The 18821-nt window shown below is 32.2% G+C and overlaps 2 protein-coding genes across 4 annotated transcripts in view; one reads left to right on the top strand and one right to left on the bottom strand.

The window, feature by feature from the left end:
- PCNA (Proliferating cell nuclear antigen) overlaps window positions 1-4161 on the bottom strand; it is a 31836-nt gene extending 27675 nt beyond the window's left edge. Inside the window, exon 1 of the mRNA XM_035356759.2 lies at window positions 3826-4161. Coding sequence (XP_035212650.1) covers window positions 3826-4046 — 221 coding nt within the window. The 5' untranslated portion in view covers window positions 4047-4161. The remainder of the gene's footprint in view (window positions 1-3825) is intronic.
- Window positions 4162-4504: 343 nt separating this feature from the next.
- LOC118186649 (small COPII coat GTPase SAR1B-like) overlaps window positions 4505-18821 on the top strand; it is a 43507-nt gene continuing 29190 nt past the window's right edge. Inside the window, exons 1-4 of one of the 3 annotated variants that reach the window (XM_035356762.2) lie at window positions 4523-4641; window positions 5269-5328; window positions 14462-14581; window positions 17297-17416. In XM_035356762.2, coding sequence (XP_035212653.1) covers window positions 5286-5328; window positions 14462-14581; window positions 17297-17416 — 283 coding nt within the window. In that variant the 5' untranslated portion in view covers window positions 4523-4641; window positions 5269-5285. Of the gene's footprint in view, window positions 4642-5268; window positions 5329-14461; window positions 14582-17296; window positions 17417-18821 lie in introns of all 3 variants that reach the window. The other 2 variants (XM_035356765.2, XM_035356764.2) reach the window with 2 other exon arrangements.

Genomic DNA, 18821 nt, shown 5'->3' with positions numbered 1-18821 from the left:
GCTGGACTATGGGGCTGCTATAAAAGAAAAGTTCCAAAGAAATTTGACTTTTTTTCATGGAAGGGGTGGATTTTTCCTCAAATATTTAAATCTTTAATTGAATTACATATTGACCATCTTGATCAATATATAATTGCCACATACCTTTTGTCATCTTTCTCATATTAGAAGGATTCCACACTCGTATAACTTCCGATTTTTGCTTCCAAAAAAAACTGAAGAAAGTGATTTTTGGCATCCTTATTTGATGTAAATGTTTTACTGATTATTAAAAGCAAAATGAGCAATAATCCAAGAGTGCGAGATCTGACAAATATGGTACACGTAATAAAGCTCTCCATTCAAGCTGTAACAGCTTATTACAAATTACCAAACTTGCGTGAGGTTTGGACATTTGGCATTATGGTGAATCACTACACTTTTTCTGTTCTGGCTATTTCTGTTTGATGGTATCATTCAATTTGCCTACTCCATGGCAGTAAGTACTTTCAAATCAATCATGGAACTGCCTGGTAGAAGCATAAAAATAAAATCTTGCCAAAGAGCATACCTCTCTCTCTTTTTTTCTTTGATACATATTACCTTTTGAAGTACTTTGAACTGTCTTATCTCTTATACTACATGATTGCTTGTGTTTGATATTGGGCACTTCCTTATTATTGCGGCCCCTTATATGGCAACCTTATGTTTATGGCAAGATTGCAGCCATGATTTCATCAAGCTTGTGAAGCATGAATATAAAAATAAACAATACAGTCTATAATAATATTTGCATGTTGCTTCCTAAGAATATTTTAAACAATCGGTATGACAAGGCCACATTTTCAAAACTGTTTTCAACATTTCATCAATAACATAATTTTTTTTTTTTTTTTTGTGTACTTTCTCCACATAAATTTTGAAAGATATGATTCAAGGTAATGAGAGCCGTGTTTCATTATTTTTTATTTTGCCACTTGGCTAAACCCCACATTTTGGATATAAACACTCCATGTTATGTCTACAGAATTGTACTTATGGCTCATAGTAAAATGATTATAACCAGCCTCTTTAAGTTGCTGTTTCATATCCTTTTCAGCAGCCTGAATAGATCGTTGATAATCTTGCACAGGTTGAATAATTTTCTGAAGAAATGTACCAATATCTCTAATCAACATTTGACAAAGAGAATGACAAAGCCAAGAATATGCATATTCTTCCAAAAAACCCCTGTTCTACGAATACTCTGCTGCTGTTGTTCTTACGTTGGAGAAACAAACTCTAATCGATTTCAACTAACTTATTAGCCCATTGAAACTTTCAAACATTGAATCTCTGCATCAGGAGCAAAGATATATTTTACTGGTAGAAGAGACTGTGTTACTAATTACCACCACAGATTTCCTCAGGCAGCTTGTCAGCATGTGTTTTCCCACTTGTCTTATGTTTACCTTTTAACATTGTTTGTGGAATGATTTGGTAGTAGGAACAGTATTGTGGAAGAGAGTTCTTCCAACATCCATAAACAATATTTTGTAGACTTTTTTAATGCATCTAAAAAAATCTGGGGTTAGAGTAGACTGAAGGGTACCCCTTGTATTATTGCGAAGTTGTTCGTTTATTGCCAAATAGTTCCGTTTATCTGTTGTTTCATTTATGGTAACCTGAATAGTTGAATGTTCCGTAAATATACTTTTACCTAGAATTGGGCGCTCCTTCAACTTTTTACGTGAAAATATATCGATGGATAATGTCAAGGGGGGTGAAGTGCAGAATCGTCTACTTAGTTGGAGAGTTATGTTTGGCCCTTTTTACAAGAGTAAGAAGAATTGGCTTTTTGTTCCTTTGAAGTTTTAAGTGAAAATACATTGATGTGTAGACGGACAAAGTTAAGGGAATGCGCAATGCCGAATTTGTGCAATTCTTAAAAATGTGCCCAGCAGTGGGTGATTCTGCACTTCCCCTGTCCACGGAATGTGCAATGCTAAGTCTGTGCAATTTTCCGATTTTTGTTAAGTGAAAATAGGTTGACGTGTACATGGATAAAGTCCAGGGAGTGCGCAATGGCCAGTCAAAGAGTTGCACAAACTCGGTATCCATGTACCACCAAGGGATACCCGTAAATATACTTTTACCAAATCCGGGTATAAAATGGTTAAATATATATACATCTATATGCATTTACACATATTAATGTCTTTGTGTGTGCAATTTTGAGTGATAAAAACATATGAATCTTCTTTTAAATTTTAGAATCGCTTTTCTTACCAGTACAGCACAGCCAAGTATTTGTGAAGAATACTAGATATCAAACGAATCATGTGAAACAAAACAAGCAATCATTCTAATAAATGCTGCTGTTGAGGAAAAACAAAAAGAAGTTTACGAACTCCCATGGTTGTGACTAACACTTGCCAGACAAGAATGCTATTGAACAATGTGTCCAACAAAATATCCCCTTAAGGCTGTAGCAGAGTGGGGACAAAATTTCTCTGGTCTATAAATCGATCAAATCACAGTCTTTTCAAGATATTGCTACTCTAAACTCTTTTTTGGCCACTGTCTTTCAGAAGTTAACTTGCTATATACTTTTCACCATACAATATTTAGTGGCTCAAATTTAGATTTCCTAAGCAGCTCAAAGGAATCATCAAGGTGTTGGTTTTCATTCTTTTTCACCATACAATATTTAGTGGCTCAAATTTAGATTTCCTAAGTAGCTCAAAGGAATCATCAAGGTGTTGGTTTTCATTCTGCATATTTCTTATTTTAACAATACTTTAAAAAACTGAATGTTACATGCTTTCCAGTGAAGTAACTATACAGTTCTGGCTTGAATAAATGATTTCATGAACATATGGTATATATCTTTTAGGTACTTTTCTGTTATCAGGACCAGATTCAGAAATGTGTGTATCTACGGGTGGAGCTGTGTTCATGCATGTTCATATATACATGTACATATATTCTCGAATCCAGTCCTGATAACAAAAGAGGATCTTTACTTTACCATCCTCATTAGTTCATCTTAAATGTAAGCATGTAAGTTCTATGTCTTTAACTTCTGAAGCACTGATGCTTAAACAAATAAGCTTGCTTAGCTTAATTGTTTCAGGTGTGTAGCAGCATATTAAAATCAGATGACAATTTTAATTAAAACCTCCCTCCTCTTATTATTTATGACCATCTTCTGACTCTTATTATTTACAACTTTTCTAAAATTTAATGGTAGACTGTAATCTGAAATTTCAGATCACAACATCTTCTACTTTTGGTTTTAAGTTCCATTATGGATTGATACATCTATATTTTATATATCCCCATTCGGAAGCACTTCTGCAAAGGATCATATTTCTATTAATTCCCTTCCATTCTATTAATAACTTATAACTTTTATTTTGCAAACATCATATATTAAAAGCTTGTAAATTTATCAGTATTACATAAAAAATTTCGACAGATCCATAAAAATAATTGTCATACAATTATAACATAAAATAGCAAACATTTTACATAAACAAACACACACAAATAATAATAATAATAAAACCTGACTTTATCCAGATTTTGTTTTCTTTAGTTCAAGTGATTTTAACGTATCTAGCAAATAACAGTAGAAAAAATTACAAATGTTACGAAGATAATTCTAAAAAAAAATTACATTATCTTTGATTACATTAAATAAACTTTAATAAAAATTAAATAATGATTCTTCAAATTCAGGAACTTATTAATGAAAAAATAAATCTCCGTCTCTTACCAAATATGCATACATATCCAATAACTATGAAACTGTAAAAATACAAAAATAAGAAAGGAAAGTAAGAAAAGAATTCAATTACAAACCTGCCAAGATTCATGCCCATTGACAGATTCCGATCGCATCGAAATTTATCAAAGCCATCACTTCTCAAATTTAAGGAAACTAAACTAACATGGGAATTGTCCATTGCTTGCAAACTGATTCCTGTAGCAGAACAGTCCCATGTCGCTTCATTGATTAAATCTTTAATTGCTTCCAAAACTTTCTTCAAAAGAGCTCCTTGTACTAACCGTGCCTCAAACATTTCCAAAATTAAATTAAATATACCTTAATGAAACAAAGAAATCAAATGCCAAAGGCTGACGCAGACAATATCCACCTTCCTCACGACGAAAAGCGCGGAAAAGAGATTCCCGCCGAATAGAGCGGAAAAAACGCCGTTACAGTTGCAGCAGATGATTTCTCTTCATAGCTCCCGGTAGCAAATTGTATTCTTTTATCATAAAGTAATACATTTTACTGTTTTTATGTAAATGACTTTTGAAAATAAGTTACTATCTAGTAATACAATAAAATTCATAATGTGTATACCTATGTTTGTTAAATATTCCTCAGAACATAATTAAATGCTACATTCATATCAGGCATTTACTTTTCTCGTTTGAATAAAAAAGAAGCTAAATAAAAAATTTCTGTTTGATCACTTTAAATTATATCAATTGAAATGAAGCTCCTCTAATTTGCCTAAATTAAATTACATGTTCTTGAATATTAAACCGGCAAAATTGATGTATCATGTTTGAACATCTGGTTTTGCTCATTTCGTATCATCTGGCATAAGTCTCTTTTAATCTTTCTTTCCAAACTGTTCTACGGCTGTTAAACGCCTTCGGTATACGGTAAGTTTTATTGAATTATATTTTTGTATGACTAACATTCGTATATTGCTCTCTTGTTAATTATAGTTAATTTCCGTAGTTTCGTTAATGAATGGTAGCTGTTCTTATATCCTTAATTTGTCGTATGCCGTGTTTGGGAATTTATTTACATCAGACACAGGTGCTTGTTACGCATGTATTTTGATGTGTAAACAGTTAAAAGCATTGTGAGAAATTTATGAACGCTGTGCTTTATTTAATATAAAATTTCCCGTTTTTTCAGTTGCTAGTCGTTTGATGCAGAAGTGTACTTGCACTGTTAAAAATGTTAATCTTTTATCGTAATTGCTTTTGAGTAGATTTATTTAAAGATAAAATGATTACTTTTATGTTTTTATTCAAAGAGAAAACTTAATTTGCGGAAAATAAACAATACATAATTTTTTTTTTTTTGAAATGGCGTTATATTGGTGCTTTGTGTAGTTAAACTATTAATTTTGAATAAATCATTGAAATTCATGATATTTTTAAATGTTAAATTTTTAGGGTCATTTATGTCTAATTTTCAAAAATTGTTTGTGTATTTGTTTTAGTAGAAAATTTTATACTTTTATTTTTATTTATTTATTTATTTATTTATTTTTACAGGCACTCAAAAATATACAATGTTTATCTTTGATTGGTTTGCAGGGGTATTAAGCTTTTTAGGTAAGTAGTGTTATTTATCACACACACAAAAAGGATTAAAATTATATATTTAATAGTCTTTTAAAAGAATTTTCTTGTAACTATTAATGTATTAAATCAGTTTCTTCATACTTATGAGCATTTTTGTGATTCTGTATAAATGTTTCTTACATACATGTTTAAATGCCAAATAATCAACAAAGATAATGCATTTATACTTAAATCTGGTGTGAGATTTAAATTATTGTTAGAGCAGAATAAAAACATTTTCTTGTGATTTCTTAATTCCATTCTGCTTGTAATGTTCTACAGTAATTTGTTTCATAATATTTAAAGCATATTCTACACAGTTGCGTCCTTAAACTTGGATTTTAATGAGCATAGAAATAATGAATTTATTACTGTAATGAATGAAAAAGTCTTAATTTTAGCTAAGAAATATGCATATTAAACTGTTTGTGTATATATTACTCCAGCATTCATACATATGATTAGCGGACTGTGACGTCATTTTCTCTTAGAACTGTTCTAATAAAAAGAAGCTTTAATAATTCCTTGTTTGGGGAAAGTGGAGAATCACCCACTGTTTGGCGCATTTTTAAGAAATGCACATACAGTGCACTCCTGATTATCCGCGGAATCGGGTGGCACGGCCACCGTGGATAACAAAAATCGCTGATAATCTGAAAAAAGCTAAAAACGAGTATAGCAAAAGAGAAAACAGTCATTCCAACTTTGAAAAATCGTTTTATGTACAATAAAACATAAAATAAACAGCAGGAAATGTTTAACTAACGCTTAATATTTTAGTATATCACTCAAAACTAACCTAAAATACATTTTGTTAATGAAAACAAAAAAGTGCTTTGTATACTTACGAGAGGCGTCAAAGATACACAGAAAAATTAATACATATGTGCTGTTTTAATACTGTAATCTTTGAAAGCATTTTCTCTTGACCTGAGATTGCATTTTTTGTAGCATAAGTTTCTCGGCCAACTCCACGTCATCTTGTTCTTCCAAATACCTCAGCAGTCCGTCGACTTGTTGCAAAGCTGCTTCGTGAGTCTTCAGCATCTTCACAGTGGGCTCTTCTTTGCCTTCACTTCGCTGTCCTTTATTCTCGATCTCCCCTTGCTTTCTTCACAGTTTCGTCATCTGTAAAGCGTTCGAAGCCAGGTTCGTTGACGTCACACTCCAACCACTCGTTAATGTTTTCAGCATCGACATTCTCACCACCCGGAATTGTTTTCACTATATCAGCAAGAGTTGCCGTGGGTGTGTCTACATCTTCATTCTCTTCTTCACAATTCAAAGGGGTTTGGTTGTTGTTGGCTTCAACATTAGGCATGAGTTTTCTCCATGATTTTATGAGGGTTGACGGTTTCACAGAGGCCAATGCAGATGCAATATCGTAGATGCTGTCCACGATTATGTAGTGTTTCCAAAACTCTTTCAGATCATAACCTTCTTCAATTTTGGTCATTAGCAGCTTGGTTTGGTATGTTCTCTTCATTGTTGCAATGACTCCTTGGTCCATGGGTTGGATTAGCGCAGTAACGTTTGGGGGGAGAAACTTTGCAAACATTTGTCCATCAGAAGACTTTAGCACGCTTGTTGCTGGGTAAGAAGGTGCGTTATCGATCAATAGCACAGGTTTTTCGATTTAAGATGTTTACTCACTTGAAGAACAAAGATTTTTTTCGAACCTTTCTTGGAAAATGTTTCGGTTTATCCATCCTTTTTTTTTTTTTTTTTTTTTTTTTTCTGGTTAAAGTAATCAACGAGCAAATTTTCTATCCTTGTGCCTTTGAAAGATCTCATTTATTTTTACTTTCTAATGATAACAAGTTTATGTCCACTGGTAGCGCTACTGCAAGACATGATAGTGATCCTTTCCTTGCTGCTTTTATGACCCACCGTTTCACTTTCAAATGCTAAAGTTAGAGTGGGAAGACATTTCCACAAAAGTCCCGATTCGTCAGCATTGTAAATTTGTTCAAAAGATAGCTCGGTTGATCTTTACATTATGGTAACTTGGCGTTTTTTTGGCGAAAATTTGGCGACCAACTCTCCTACAGCAACCCTCTATTTTTTTTTCCCTGCCGCCATTTTGTCTTCACGAAGTAAAGACATGTTTCTTTTCTTTTTATCTACTGAACACTTCTTCCAACAATCTACTAGCCGAATTACACTTATGCTAGAAATTTTATCTAACAAAACTGCTTAATCATGACAAATATTCACTGCAAAATTGGGAAAAAGTGCACAATACCATATTCCTTACGCGTTTTTCAAAATAACACATACACATAAACCATGTACACACCGACTTATTTTTACTTAAAAAAACATCCCAGAATTGCACAAAAATGGCATTGCGCACACTCTTCACTATATCCATGTACACTGCTTTTTTCTCATAAATTAGAAAAATTTCACGAAAATACATGACAATTTTCTCAATCTTTAAACCCGGTAAAAAGAACATATATGAAATTACGTGATCGCGAAAAAGTATTTACCCTTTCCAAATATGAACATTTCCACATATAAAATAAATAAAATATCCAAAAACTTTTACCTCTAAATCATCTATTACATTATACACGTCACCAACGAATTCATACCGCAAGTATTACAAATACTTAGTGTCAGATATTTAAATTATTTCCATGCACGTTTACTTCAACTAAAACGTATACCAAATTCCTACAAACGTAAAATTCACAAAATAATTATCATTTAATTAAAATATAATTAAATTCAAAAACACTACTTAAAATATAAATGAGCACATACATTAAATTAATAAAAATTACCTTACAATCCTAATTACTTTAAACTAAATCATTGCTAATAACAATTTTCCCAATAATACCAAATTCCTTTACTTCCACCTTACATTTAGAACAATGCATAAAAATAATATCCTCAAATAATTAAAAATACTAACTTACCTAATCTTCTTCTGAATCTTGATTACGTGTCCGATAAACTTTTCTTCTTTCTGTTTCAGGATCTTTAAAATCATACTTATATTTCACAGCAAGGTACCAGGTAAAATAAATAACTTAATAAAACATCTTTATTTCTATCTCGCACAACCTTAAAGAAACATTTATTACTACCCTTTTAAATACCACTAAATACCCATTTCGAATTCACTTTAGTTACGGCCATGGGATCCAAAAATTCACGAACACTGTTTCACACAACACAGAATAAAGCCAAATACAAAATTTCCAGATTTTTTCCCGATTTCCCCCCTTTTCCGATTAAAGAACCGTAATTCGTCCATTAATATCACATGACATATCCCGTGATCTCTCATTTCCCTCACACAAAATAATGTGTAATCAGAACTGAGTACTGCTCACATTATTACCAAAGTCCCAGGTAGTAACCTTTATCGCCTCCAAAATGTCGCCAAACTACCAGTTACCATATTGTAAAAATCAACCGATAGCTCTTCTTTTAAAACAAATTCTTCAAATTCATGGTGGAAATCGTCGGCTGCATGTTGGTCACCATTACGTTTCTTCCCATAAAGTCCAATTTCTTGAATTCCATGTCGCTGCTTAAAATGAATTGTAAGTTGATCTGTCAACACTATCCTTATCTTCAGGGCAGATGTTTTTATTTTATTCGGCTTATAATTCCTTACTAAATGTAGTATTTCATCTCGATGTACTCCGTCTTTGATATAATTTAAATCAAATTTCTCGTCATTATAAATATCATGAATATACATCAAATAGTTTTCTGGTTGCAATTTTCTAATTTCGACTATGCGTAATGTATGCTTTACGCATGCACGCATTCAAAGAAATGTTTAATAATGTAAACAAATAAATATTAAGCTCTTTTTTTTTTTTTTTTTTTTTTTTTTTTGTAAATTTCGATACCCTTTAGATCATAATAGCTCTTTGTTTCATATTTTTAATTTTATAATTTCTGCATGCTATCATACCAGATTTAAAGTGATGATCTATAATCCGGAATCGCCGAAGTCCCGACGAGTGTGGATTAAAGACTTTTGACTGTATTATAATGATTTTCTCAGATATTTAAAAATAGCAGTAGGTTAAAAAGCAGTATGCTGCTATTTAAAGTTTTAACAGTCTGAAGAGGCAGTCAGTCAATGATATGTTTGATTTTCACAGAAAAACAAAGCATGGTATATGGTAAGAGTATATACAGTTTGTAAGGTAGAATTTTGTAATAAAAAGTAGAATTAAGATGTCTAAAATTAATTTATATATATATGTGTGTGTGTGTGTTTTTAAATAAGGTCTAGATTTTAATAACTAAAAAAATTCAGTGAAGATCTTAAAAATGGCCAAAAATGCCTTAAAAATGAAAAAGTCCCCCCCCCCAATAAGAAATAGTAACATAGAAAAGGATGCAGTTGACAAATATTCACAAATGGATTAAATCCCAAACAGATGCACGTACCTGTGTCTTAAATTTTATTTTTTTTCTACCAAATTTTCAACCTTGCACAAATGTATTACAATTTTGCTTAATTATTCAAGGGCTTTGTGATATTTTTGAAAGGGAAAGATCTGTTTTCAGTATATAAGTTTTTATATCGTGAGAAGCTTCTTTTTCTTTCAACATCTGTTGCAGTGTTGGAATATACGTGAAAAAAAAAACTGCTTCACTTTTAGTTAATTTTTCTTTCTTCTGCTGTCAAAATGCTCCTTATATTTTCTGTATAGTTTGAGAGCCACAGTTTTTAGTCAAAATAGTGTTGAGTATCGTAAAAAACTGTTCATATGTATGGGTATATAAAGCTTTGTGAGAAACCTTAGGAAGCTTTGTTTTAAAAGTAGGAAATTCTGTTTTAAGTTACCTGCACGAAATTTTGTGGGGTGATTCTTAGTCGCTGGCTTAATTCCTTTGTTTTACAATATTTATGCTGGACATTTTATCTGTCATAATGTAGCTATCCGTAAACTATTGTTAACATTAGCCAGTATAGCTCTTGGATCATGAACCATCTCTGTCTTTGCATTATCAGTCGTATCAAATGCAAGGAAAGATAAAAACCATTTCTGCATAGCCATGCCAAGTTGTAAGTTAAGATGAATATTCATTTCTGCCGTATAGAAGTATTGCATCATGAAAAGGAGATGAAGTTGTTTTGCCCAGATAATTCGAGGTCCACTAATTGGTCTTAAGTCTAGAATCTTATTTGAGGTGCAATTGCCATGAACTGGCTGGATACAAGATTTCTGGTTTTTCTTGTATATAATTTGAATATAATTTTGCTTTAGATGCTCACTGCTGGGGTATTAGTAATGATGTATTATGCAATTTACCACTTTTAGTTAGGTGTTTAACATAGTATCCCACCAACCGTGAAAGTTGGCAGAAATCTCGCCAAAATTGCACCCATTTTATTTGAAAATTTTTGAAGAAATTGGCTTCCTTTTATTTAATAAACAATCGGTATTTGACCTACTTTTTTTTTTTTCTGTTTTGTAAAAAAGGCTTTTGTTGATTTCTGCTATTTTGTTAGGCCCTGCAATTTTACCAGGAGTTCTGTTTAGAACGATTTGAGTAAAAAGTATCTGCAAGTAACTGTTCCAATCTATTATTGTTTTGTTACCCATATTTAGCTCAATGGTAGAATCACATAGTTTGAAAATAATCACATAGTTTTGAAAATAATCACTGCTTCTGTTCATTATGGAATATAGGTGCCAAATTTTAATCATTGCTTTCAGAATATAAGAAAAAATACAATAGTAACAGTTACTTTATATTTATATTTATGTTTGTAAAAACAAAAGGTAGTTTGTTGAGAATTAGCCAAGGTTGCATCAAACAAAAGTGCGGATGTTATAAATGTGCTGTTGTATTACACTTATTCATAATTGGCATTAAATTATGCTGTCTGGTGATGTTTCACAATTGATGGCATAATACACAAATACTGGTAATTAGGTATTTCTTAGGTGATGCAACTAAAATGCTTATGAAAACAAATACAAGTAATTAAAATTAATTAATGTAGTAACCTATTAAATTTTTAATTCCAATGAATAGAAATTCATTCAATTTCTACCACACAAAAGCATTTTTACCAGTGTCTTAACAACAGACATTATGAAATACTAAAATAAATATAAACAATTAAGAATACATAAATGAAAATGATTCCATTAATTAAATTACCCATAACATTTTGGTTTCATTTAATTTCAATATCAGTAGCTTCATAAAGTAAAACATTCAGTAGCTTTCATATTCTAACAAGTAATAAAATGTCAAGGAAAAAAAAAATTAAATTACAAGCAATTTAGTGTTGCCATCTATAAAATAAATGGATAACTCATATTACATCATTACCAGAACAATTCTTTTTAAAGCAGCTAGCTACTTTTACATTCTCTGCCATTGTCAGTTAACCAATAACAAATAGTGAGACATCCATAAGAGTGTGAAAACCCATTTCATGGAGAAAATTGCATCTCATAATATGATTTCTAAAAGTTCTTAAATACGTGCTGGCTAATTATTTACATTTATTAATGCCATTCTTCCCAGATTGTTTGAGCATGATAATGCTACAGGCTGTCATCATATAGGCATAACTGAAAAGCATTTACAGAAATGGCTCGCATAATCTGGGTAATTGGGTTCGCCAATACTCCACATTGTTTGAGATCAAGCTAAATGTGTATAAAAAATTATAATTGGCTTCCAAAATTTCTGTCTTATTTTTCAGTAAATGAAAACCCAATTAATAAATTTGTACATTATTGGAAATAATTTTTTTAATGTTTGTTTTTCATAAATCATTTTTGTTTTATTAAAGTTGCAATATCAATGTCTGCGCATGCTTCTTATGTGACTTTTCTCTTCATATATTTCTTTGTAGCAATGAATTACAGTGTTTGGTCAATTGTAAGGCTACATTCAATATTAGGTTCTATAATATGCTCTTCGAGATTTCAACTATTCCAATAAGTTTTATAGTTTGTCCCTTATTCTTGTGCAGGTTATGTTTCCATACTGTTGTCATTGCTCACAAAGCATGCTTTGTCTGTATTTTCAATTATGTTTTTGATGTTGTAATTCTTGCTTAAATCCATCAAAGTATGTAAATTTTCTCCTTCAGTGATAGCTATCGTAGTTACGAGCGAATGACTCCAGCACGAGTACATACATGCATAGTATGAGGAATCCTAGAAAAAAAAAGTAATTAATTTTAAATTAAATTATTAAGTAATTAATGTAATTATTAATTACATTAGTTTAATTTTAAAATTGAATTAAAATGAATTGCCCCAAAAAGAGGCTTTACTATATAAAGAAGAGAAATCATTTATATATTAAATATGTTTTGTACCAAACTTTTTTAATTTATATTTATTTTGTTTAATTAAAATTTTGTTTGTTTATTTTAAAATTTTCAAGTCGGATTATAGTGAGTCTGGACTAATCTAAACCAGACTGTATGAGCTATTGTTGTACTTGAGCTTCAGATCATTTATTGGCCTGTATGGTTTCCATTCTTAATACAGTCTTAGTATGTTAACTCTGTCTAATTAAAAAGTAAAATCCTTAAATTCAAGAATTCTGAAATTATTTTTAGAAGGCATTGCAGAAAGTTCTTATGCAAGCGTTAATAGTTACTGGTGTCATTATCTCAGTGTGTATATAAGCCCATTAGGGAAAAGTGTATTTCAGGATAATCCTTGGCGAAAATATTTTTGTAGCCATTCCTGTTTACGTGCAATGCCATCCCAAGTAAAATGTCATCTAAAACATAATGCAATACATTATAATCTCAATAAACTGCATTTTAAATCAAAGTAAAACAAGGAAATACAAAAAAAAAAAAAAAAAAAAGGAAATGCATGTTATTTAAGCTGCACAGTACAAAAAGGAAATTTCGACTTACCTTATTTAGAAATTACAGTGTATGGCACACAGAATTCCTTAACAGCTTCCAAAAACTGTTTAAATTCATCTGAACTAGAATCTGTGTGCTACCATCATCATATATATTCACAAAAGTAAGAAAAATATCCTCCATGGTGCCAGACTGTCAGTGGCTTTTCTTTCAAAAATCACTTTTTATTACATTCCACATATTTCTTTAGTGTTGATGTGAGCTTCTGTTTCCAAATCCTTAAATGTCACTGCTTGATTTACTGAGAGTTCAATAAAGCCATTTAAATCTTCATTTACACACCAGTCAATCAATGCTTTCTTTTCCATTCATTCCAAATCTTAGAGAAACTTCAGGTTAATCTTACAACCGAGAGCCATTTTATGTTGTAAAGCACAAAATGAGCAACATACTTCCTACCGACATCCAACACAGAAATAAGCCCTGAGAAATATTCTCCAACAATCAAAATCAGCATGATCATGCACAGCAGCCAATTACGTCCTGATAGGGTTTCCGAAACACACACCGTACTCAGGTTACCATAAATGAAACAACTTGCCGGTAATCCAAGGGGTACCCCAAAATATATACTACTTGCCCATTAAAATAGCTTCAAGTTGACAAATAATCATTAGAGAATTTAGAATGTTTCAGTTAGATATGCGTTAAAATTTAAATCGGTTAGAGTAGATTGAAGGGTGCCCCTTGTATTATTGCGAAGTTTTCATTTATGGTAACCTTAGTAGATGAATGTTCCGTAAATATACTTTTACCTAGAATTGGGTGCTCCGTTGACTTTTAAGTGAAAATATATTAATGTGTACATGGACAAAGTCAAGGGAGTACGCAATGCCAAGTTTGTGCAATTCTCTGTTGTTTTTTTAAGTGAAAATAGGTCGATATGTACATGGATCAAGTCCATTGGAGTGTGCAATGCTTAGTCAAAGAATTGCACAAACTCTGTATCCATGTACTGCTAAAAATTGACAAATTTTGCTAAGAGATACCCATAAATATACTTTTAAAATTGTTATTACACAAAGGCAAGATAACAAGTCAAAGAATTGCGCAAACTTGGTATCCATGTTCTGCCAAAAATCGCAAATTTCCACCAAGGGACAACCGTAAATATATTTTTACCTTTAAATCCAAGATTATTATTAATAAATGTGTTTATATTTTTAAATAAAAAAGGATACAGTTATATAAAAGAAAGGAAAATTTATAAATTTTTTCTTCTAGGGTTGTATCGCAAAAGTGCCAAGTTGATTTTTTTAGGTCTAGATAATGCAGGTAAAACTACATTATTAGGTATGTTAAAAGAAGATCGTATGACTCAGCCAATTCCAACTCTTCACCCCAGTAAGTTGAGAAGAATTCTGTGCATGCAGAAATGTGATCTTTTGGGGGATTTGTTTTGTATCAATCTGTGCATGCATGAACCTCCTTTCCCGAAGCGGTGGCCAAGTTGTTAAGACTGCTGAATGGTAATAGTTCAACTTTGGTTTGAACCCAGGTGAATAGACTGGCTGTATGGTTGGTTTTTCCAGCTGTGTAAGATGAATATGAGCCAGTTTTACCTAGAAATTGTTCCGAAGCCATTCTTTCCCTGAGGCAGATAGCCCTTGTGTGCTTTCCTGTAACCAAATAACCTAACCTAATCTGTGCATGCTTTAACCTTTGGAATCTTCAAGTCTTGGAGCAGTGCGATAAGTGATTGCTAATTAATTTTGCAACATGAAGTGTTCCACTGGGATCCTATTTACATGTTTATGTTCAAGAAGTCATTGATTAATCAGTCAGGTTGAATGATAATCAATATTTAATGAAATGAGCAGTAATTAATAAACTTTAGCTTTGCTGATTGATTAATCAATAGAGCTAAATTTTTAATAATTTTTCAACTGCTTGGTAATAAATTTACTTTATTTGGAAAACATAATTCAAAGAAATGTCACGTGCATCTCTTGAACAATGTTGTTATTAGAAGTAAATGCATCTGCTCTATTAAGGATTATTATTACCTTGAGATGTTTGACAAAACAATTATTCATGTCCAAAATCCAAATGATAAATTTTAAAATTGTACTTTAGAGGATTAAAAAAAATCGTATGTCTTCAAGATCAAAAGGTTCTTTCAATGCTGTTCTCATTTTCATTAAAGACTAAAAAATAAACCTGCTTTGACCATAGCAGTGTTGTGTATCATTCTGGATTTTCTCGATACATTATATTAGAATTTTTCTCCCTGCACATACATACCTAAAATAACTTGACAAATAATGTAATGACTTGTACTGGGAATAGAATTCAGTATTTCTTAATCCCTTTTTCAATTTTTATTTTAAATAGTAATTTACAAAGTCCTACAAGAGATGAATTAAAAATACAAGACACTTAAAAAAAAGTTTAAAAACATGTTTTTTTGCGACAGTTGCCACTTTCTGTTCATTTGTAGGAATGCAGTTGAAAGGTTAATCTTCAGTCAAATTTTTGAATGCACAGAAGATAGCATAGATCATAATTGTCAGCTGTGCCAAGCCTATGGGCCCTGACATCATGAGCATGAAAATAGTGCACTGGAACCGCAAGCAATTTCGTGAAGGTCATTAAGACATCCACCGTGAGAAAAATGGTTGGCTATCCATCATCAGTGACAGTTTAGTGCAGTAGAAGCACATTTTGGAGAATTGTTGCTTCACAATTTACAGAACTCGGGTGCTATTTCCTTTAGATGATTCCTATTCTTTGTTATATGAAAACATGCTTGTTACACAGAGCACCTCATGTTCCAGAAATTTTCGCAAGTGCAATTGTTGAAATGGCTTATACTTAATTATTGAAATCCCATATGGATGCAAAAAGAGCCTGACACTAAATAAAAAGAGACATATGGGATCAGTATTGACCTTTTTGCAACGATACTGTAATGTTAGTAAGGAATTTCTTGACAGAATTATCACAGGCAGTAAAACATTGGTTGCCCTCCCTTTTTTCCTGGAAACCAAACAGAAATCAAAGCATTGATATCACAGTAGATCTTCTTGCATAACAAAATTCAAGCAGACTCTGTCTGGGCGAAAAGTGATGTTCATGGTGTTCTAGGACAAAAGGAGCATTCTGCTTCTTGACCTCCTGGCTAGAGTTGAAACAGTAAAGGTTAATCTTTGGAATATGGTAACAGGTAGTTTGGCGACATTTTGGTAAGGCGATAAAGGTTACTAGCTAGGACTGTAGCAGTGTACATGGATAAAGTCAAGAGTGTGCGCAATGCCATTTTTGTGCAATTCTGGGATGTTTTTTTAAGTGAAAATGGGTCAACGTGTACATGGATGATACTGTGTATATGCAATTCTTAAAAACGCGGCTGATACCGTGTATATGCTTAAAAACGCGGCAAGCAGTTTGCGATTCTGCACTTTCTCCCAATTTCGCATCTAATCTAAGTCATGATTAAGCACTTTTGTTCCATAAAAGTTCTAGCATAAGCGTAATTCGGCTAGCAGATTGTTGGAAAAAAATGTTGAGTAAAAGAAAAAAAAAAAAAAACTTTATTTTGTGAAAATAAAATGGCATCCAAACATAAACTAGCAGGTTGCTGTAGCAGAGTTGGTCGCCAAATTTTTGCAAAAAAATCGCCAAGTTACCATAATCCAAAGATTAACAACAGTAAATACTGATACTGCGCTAAATATTATGTAAATAAGGTAAGATCAGCATCACAGTGTGTAGATTAAAATGTCAAAAAGACTGTGTGCTTTCAAAAAGGGATTTCCCTTGATTTTGTGGTGCAAGATAAATTTTTACTTTGCTTCAATTTCTATGAGTCACATTAATTTAAAAATCGAAATTGCATAAAAATAAACGATAACTACCGAAACATTCCTTCAAGAATTTATGCATTCAATGACTTGGTGTATTATTTTATAATGTATTGTAATAACATACATTAATAAGAAAGTTGAGATATTTTTATGCTAATTTTATATGCTTGTATTACTTAAACTTTTTTATAGAGCATTTTGCCTGTTTGAAATGTAGTGCTATTTATTGCATGACTTTTTGCATGATTGTTAGGATTATGGAAAAAGAGTGGCAAACTGTTATTTTTGGGCTTGGATAATGCAGGAAAAACTACACTTTTACACATGTTAAAAGATGACAGAATGGCACAGCATGTTCCTACTTTACACCCAAGTGAGTATTTTGTTTGGCTATTTGAAATTACCTATTATAAATATTTATATACTAAATTACCTACTATAATTACTACTATAAAGTGTTTTGCTGCATTTGTTTAATTAAAGTTCACAATTTTAAACTCATATCAGGTGTATGAGTGATATGGATGGGAAAAAAGAAAAAAAAAGAAAAGAAAGAAAGAAAAAGGTCTTATGTGCAGTTTCAGAAATTTGTTCAATTAACTAAAGATTTTTAGATTATGACAAAACTTGATATGAGCAGTAACAATACAAAAATGAACTTACGAAAACTAGATAGCAGGTAATTGATTTATCAAGCAAATAAGGTTAAAAATATGAGATACTAGTATGATAGCTATGCCTGAGGATATATTGACTGGCATGGCCTCATAAAGACATGAAATACTTTCCTGGAGAATATTGCAAGGTGTTCTGTATATTCACATGTACTATGAGATGTGTGTAATAAGCATCCTAATATGTTCCATGTGTGTGTGTGTGACTAGGGAGGTGTATAGCAATCTGACATATCAAGAGAATGTTGTCATGCTGTGCAGACATTCCTTTGAGATGTTACTGTGTGCAGGAGACATTGAAAGATGGCTTAAAGCAAATGTGATAACATTGGCAATATAGTAGTTTGCAGGATGATATTGAAGTATTATCAGCTATTAAATTGATAGTAAAAATGATTGAGTAAGCGAGTATCAAAATGGCTAGCTTATCAAGTGTTAACATCTGGGGTGATGGACATACATCACTCTGCAATGACATGGAATGTGTGTTGTTGGTTAGGATTCTCCTTGTATTAAATTTCTGGTCATCTGAGCCAAGTGAAAATTGTTTCATCACTGTTCATGATGATGAGGATTAAGATTATCAAAAATCTAATATATTCTAGGCATTATTATAGTTATTACACTGGGGTAAGAATTCATGTCAATGTGCAAAACGAGTTTGTGGTAAACATTGCAGTGAAAACTAACAATAAAACCCAACCTCTGCATTCAACATTCTTGCAACGATGCTTCACAGGGGCGTAGTTAGAGGGGGGCAAGGGGGGCATCTGTCCTCGGGCGCAGAATCCAAGGGGCGCCAAACTGATGTTACGACATTTTAGAATTAAATGTTTTCCATCCTTGGCAAGCAGTAGGGGGTGCGAATCTTCAGTTGTCCCTGGGCGCTGAAAACCCTAGCTACGACTCTGATGCTTCATGAGACTATTCAACCAGGATGTATGGTAAGTGGCACTGGATGAGTGAATGGGGAGCTTTTAGTCTAGTTATAGCAGCTTCCATTAATGTTCAGCCTCTCTGAGAAGTTTTCATCCCAAATCTGTCTTTGACTTCATGACAGTTATGGATGTTGTGAGATAGGATCATTGATATGCGGTTCTAATG

Source organism: Stegodyphus dumicola, chromosome 9, assembly GCF_044657685.1.
Source record: "Stegodyphus dumicola isolate Sdum_Otavi_A_Nest chromosome 9, ASM4465768v1".
Taxonomy (NCBI): Eukaryota; Metazoa; Arthropoda; class Arachnida; order Araneae; family Eresidae; genus Stegodyphus; species Stegodyphus dumicola.
Note: the sequence above shows the minus strand (reverse complement) of the source record. Positions and strands in the feature narration are given on the sequence as shown.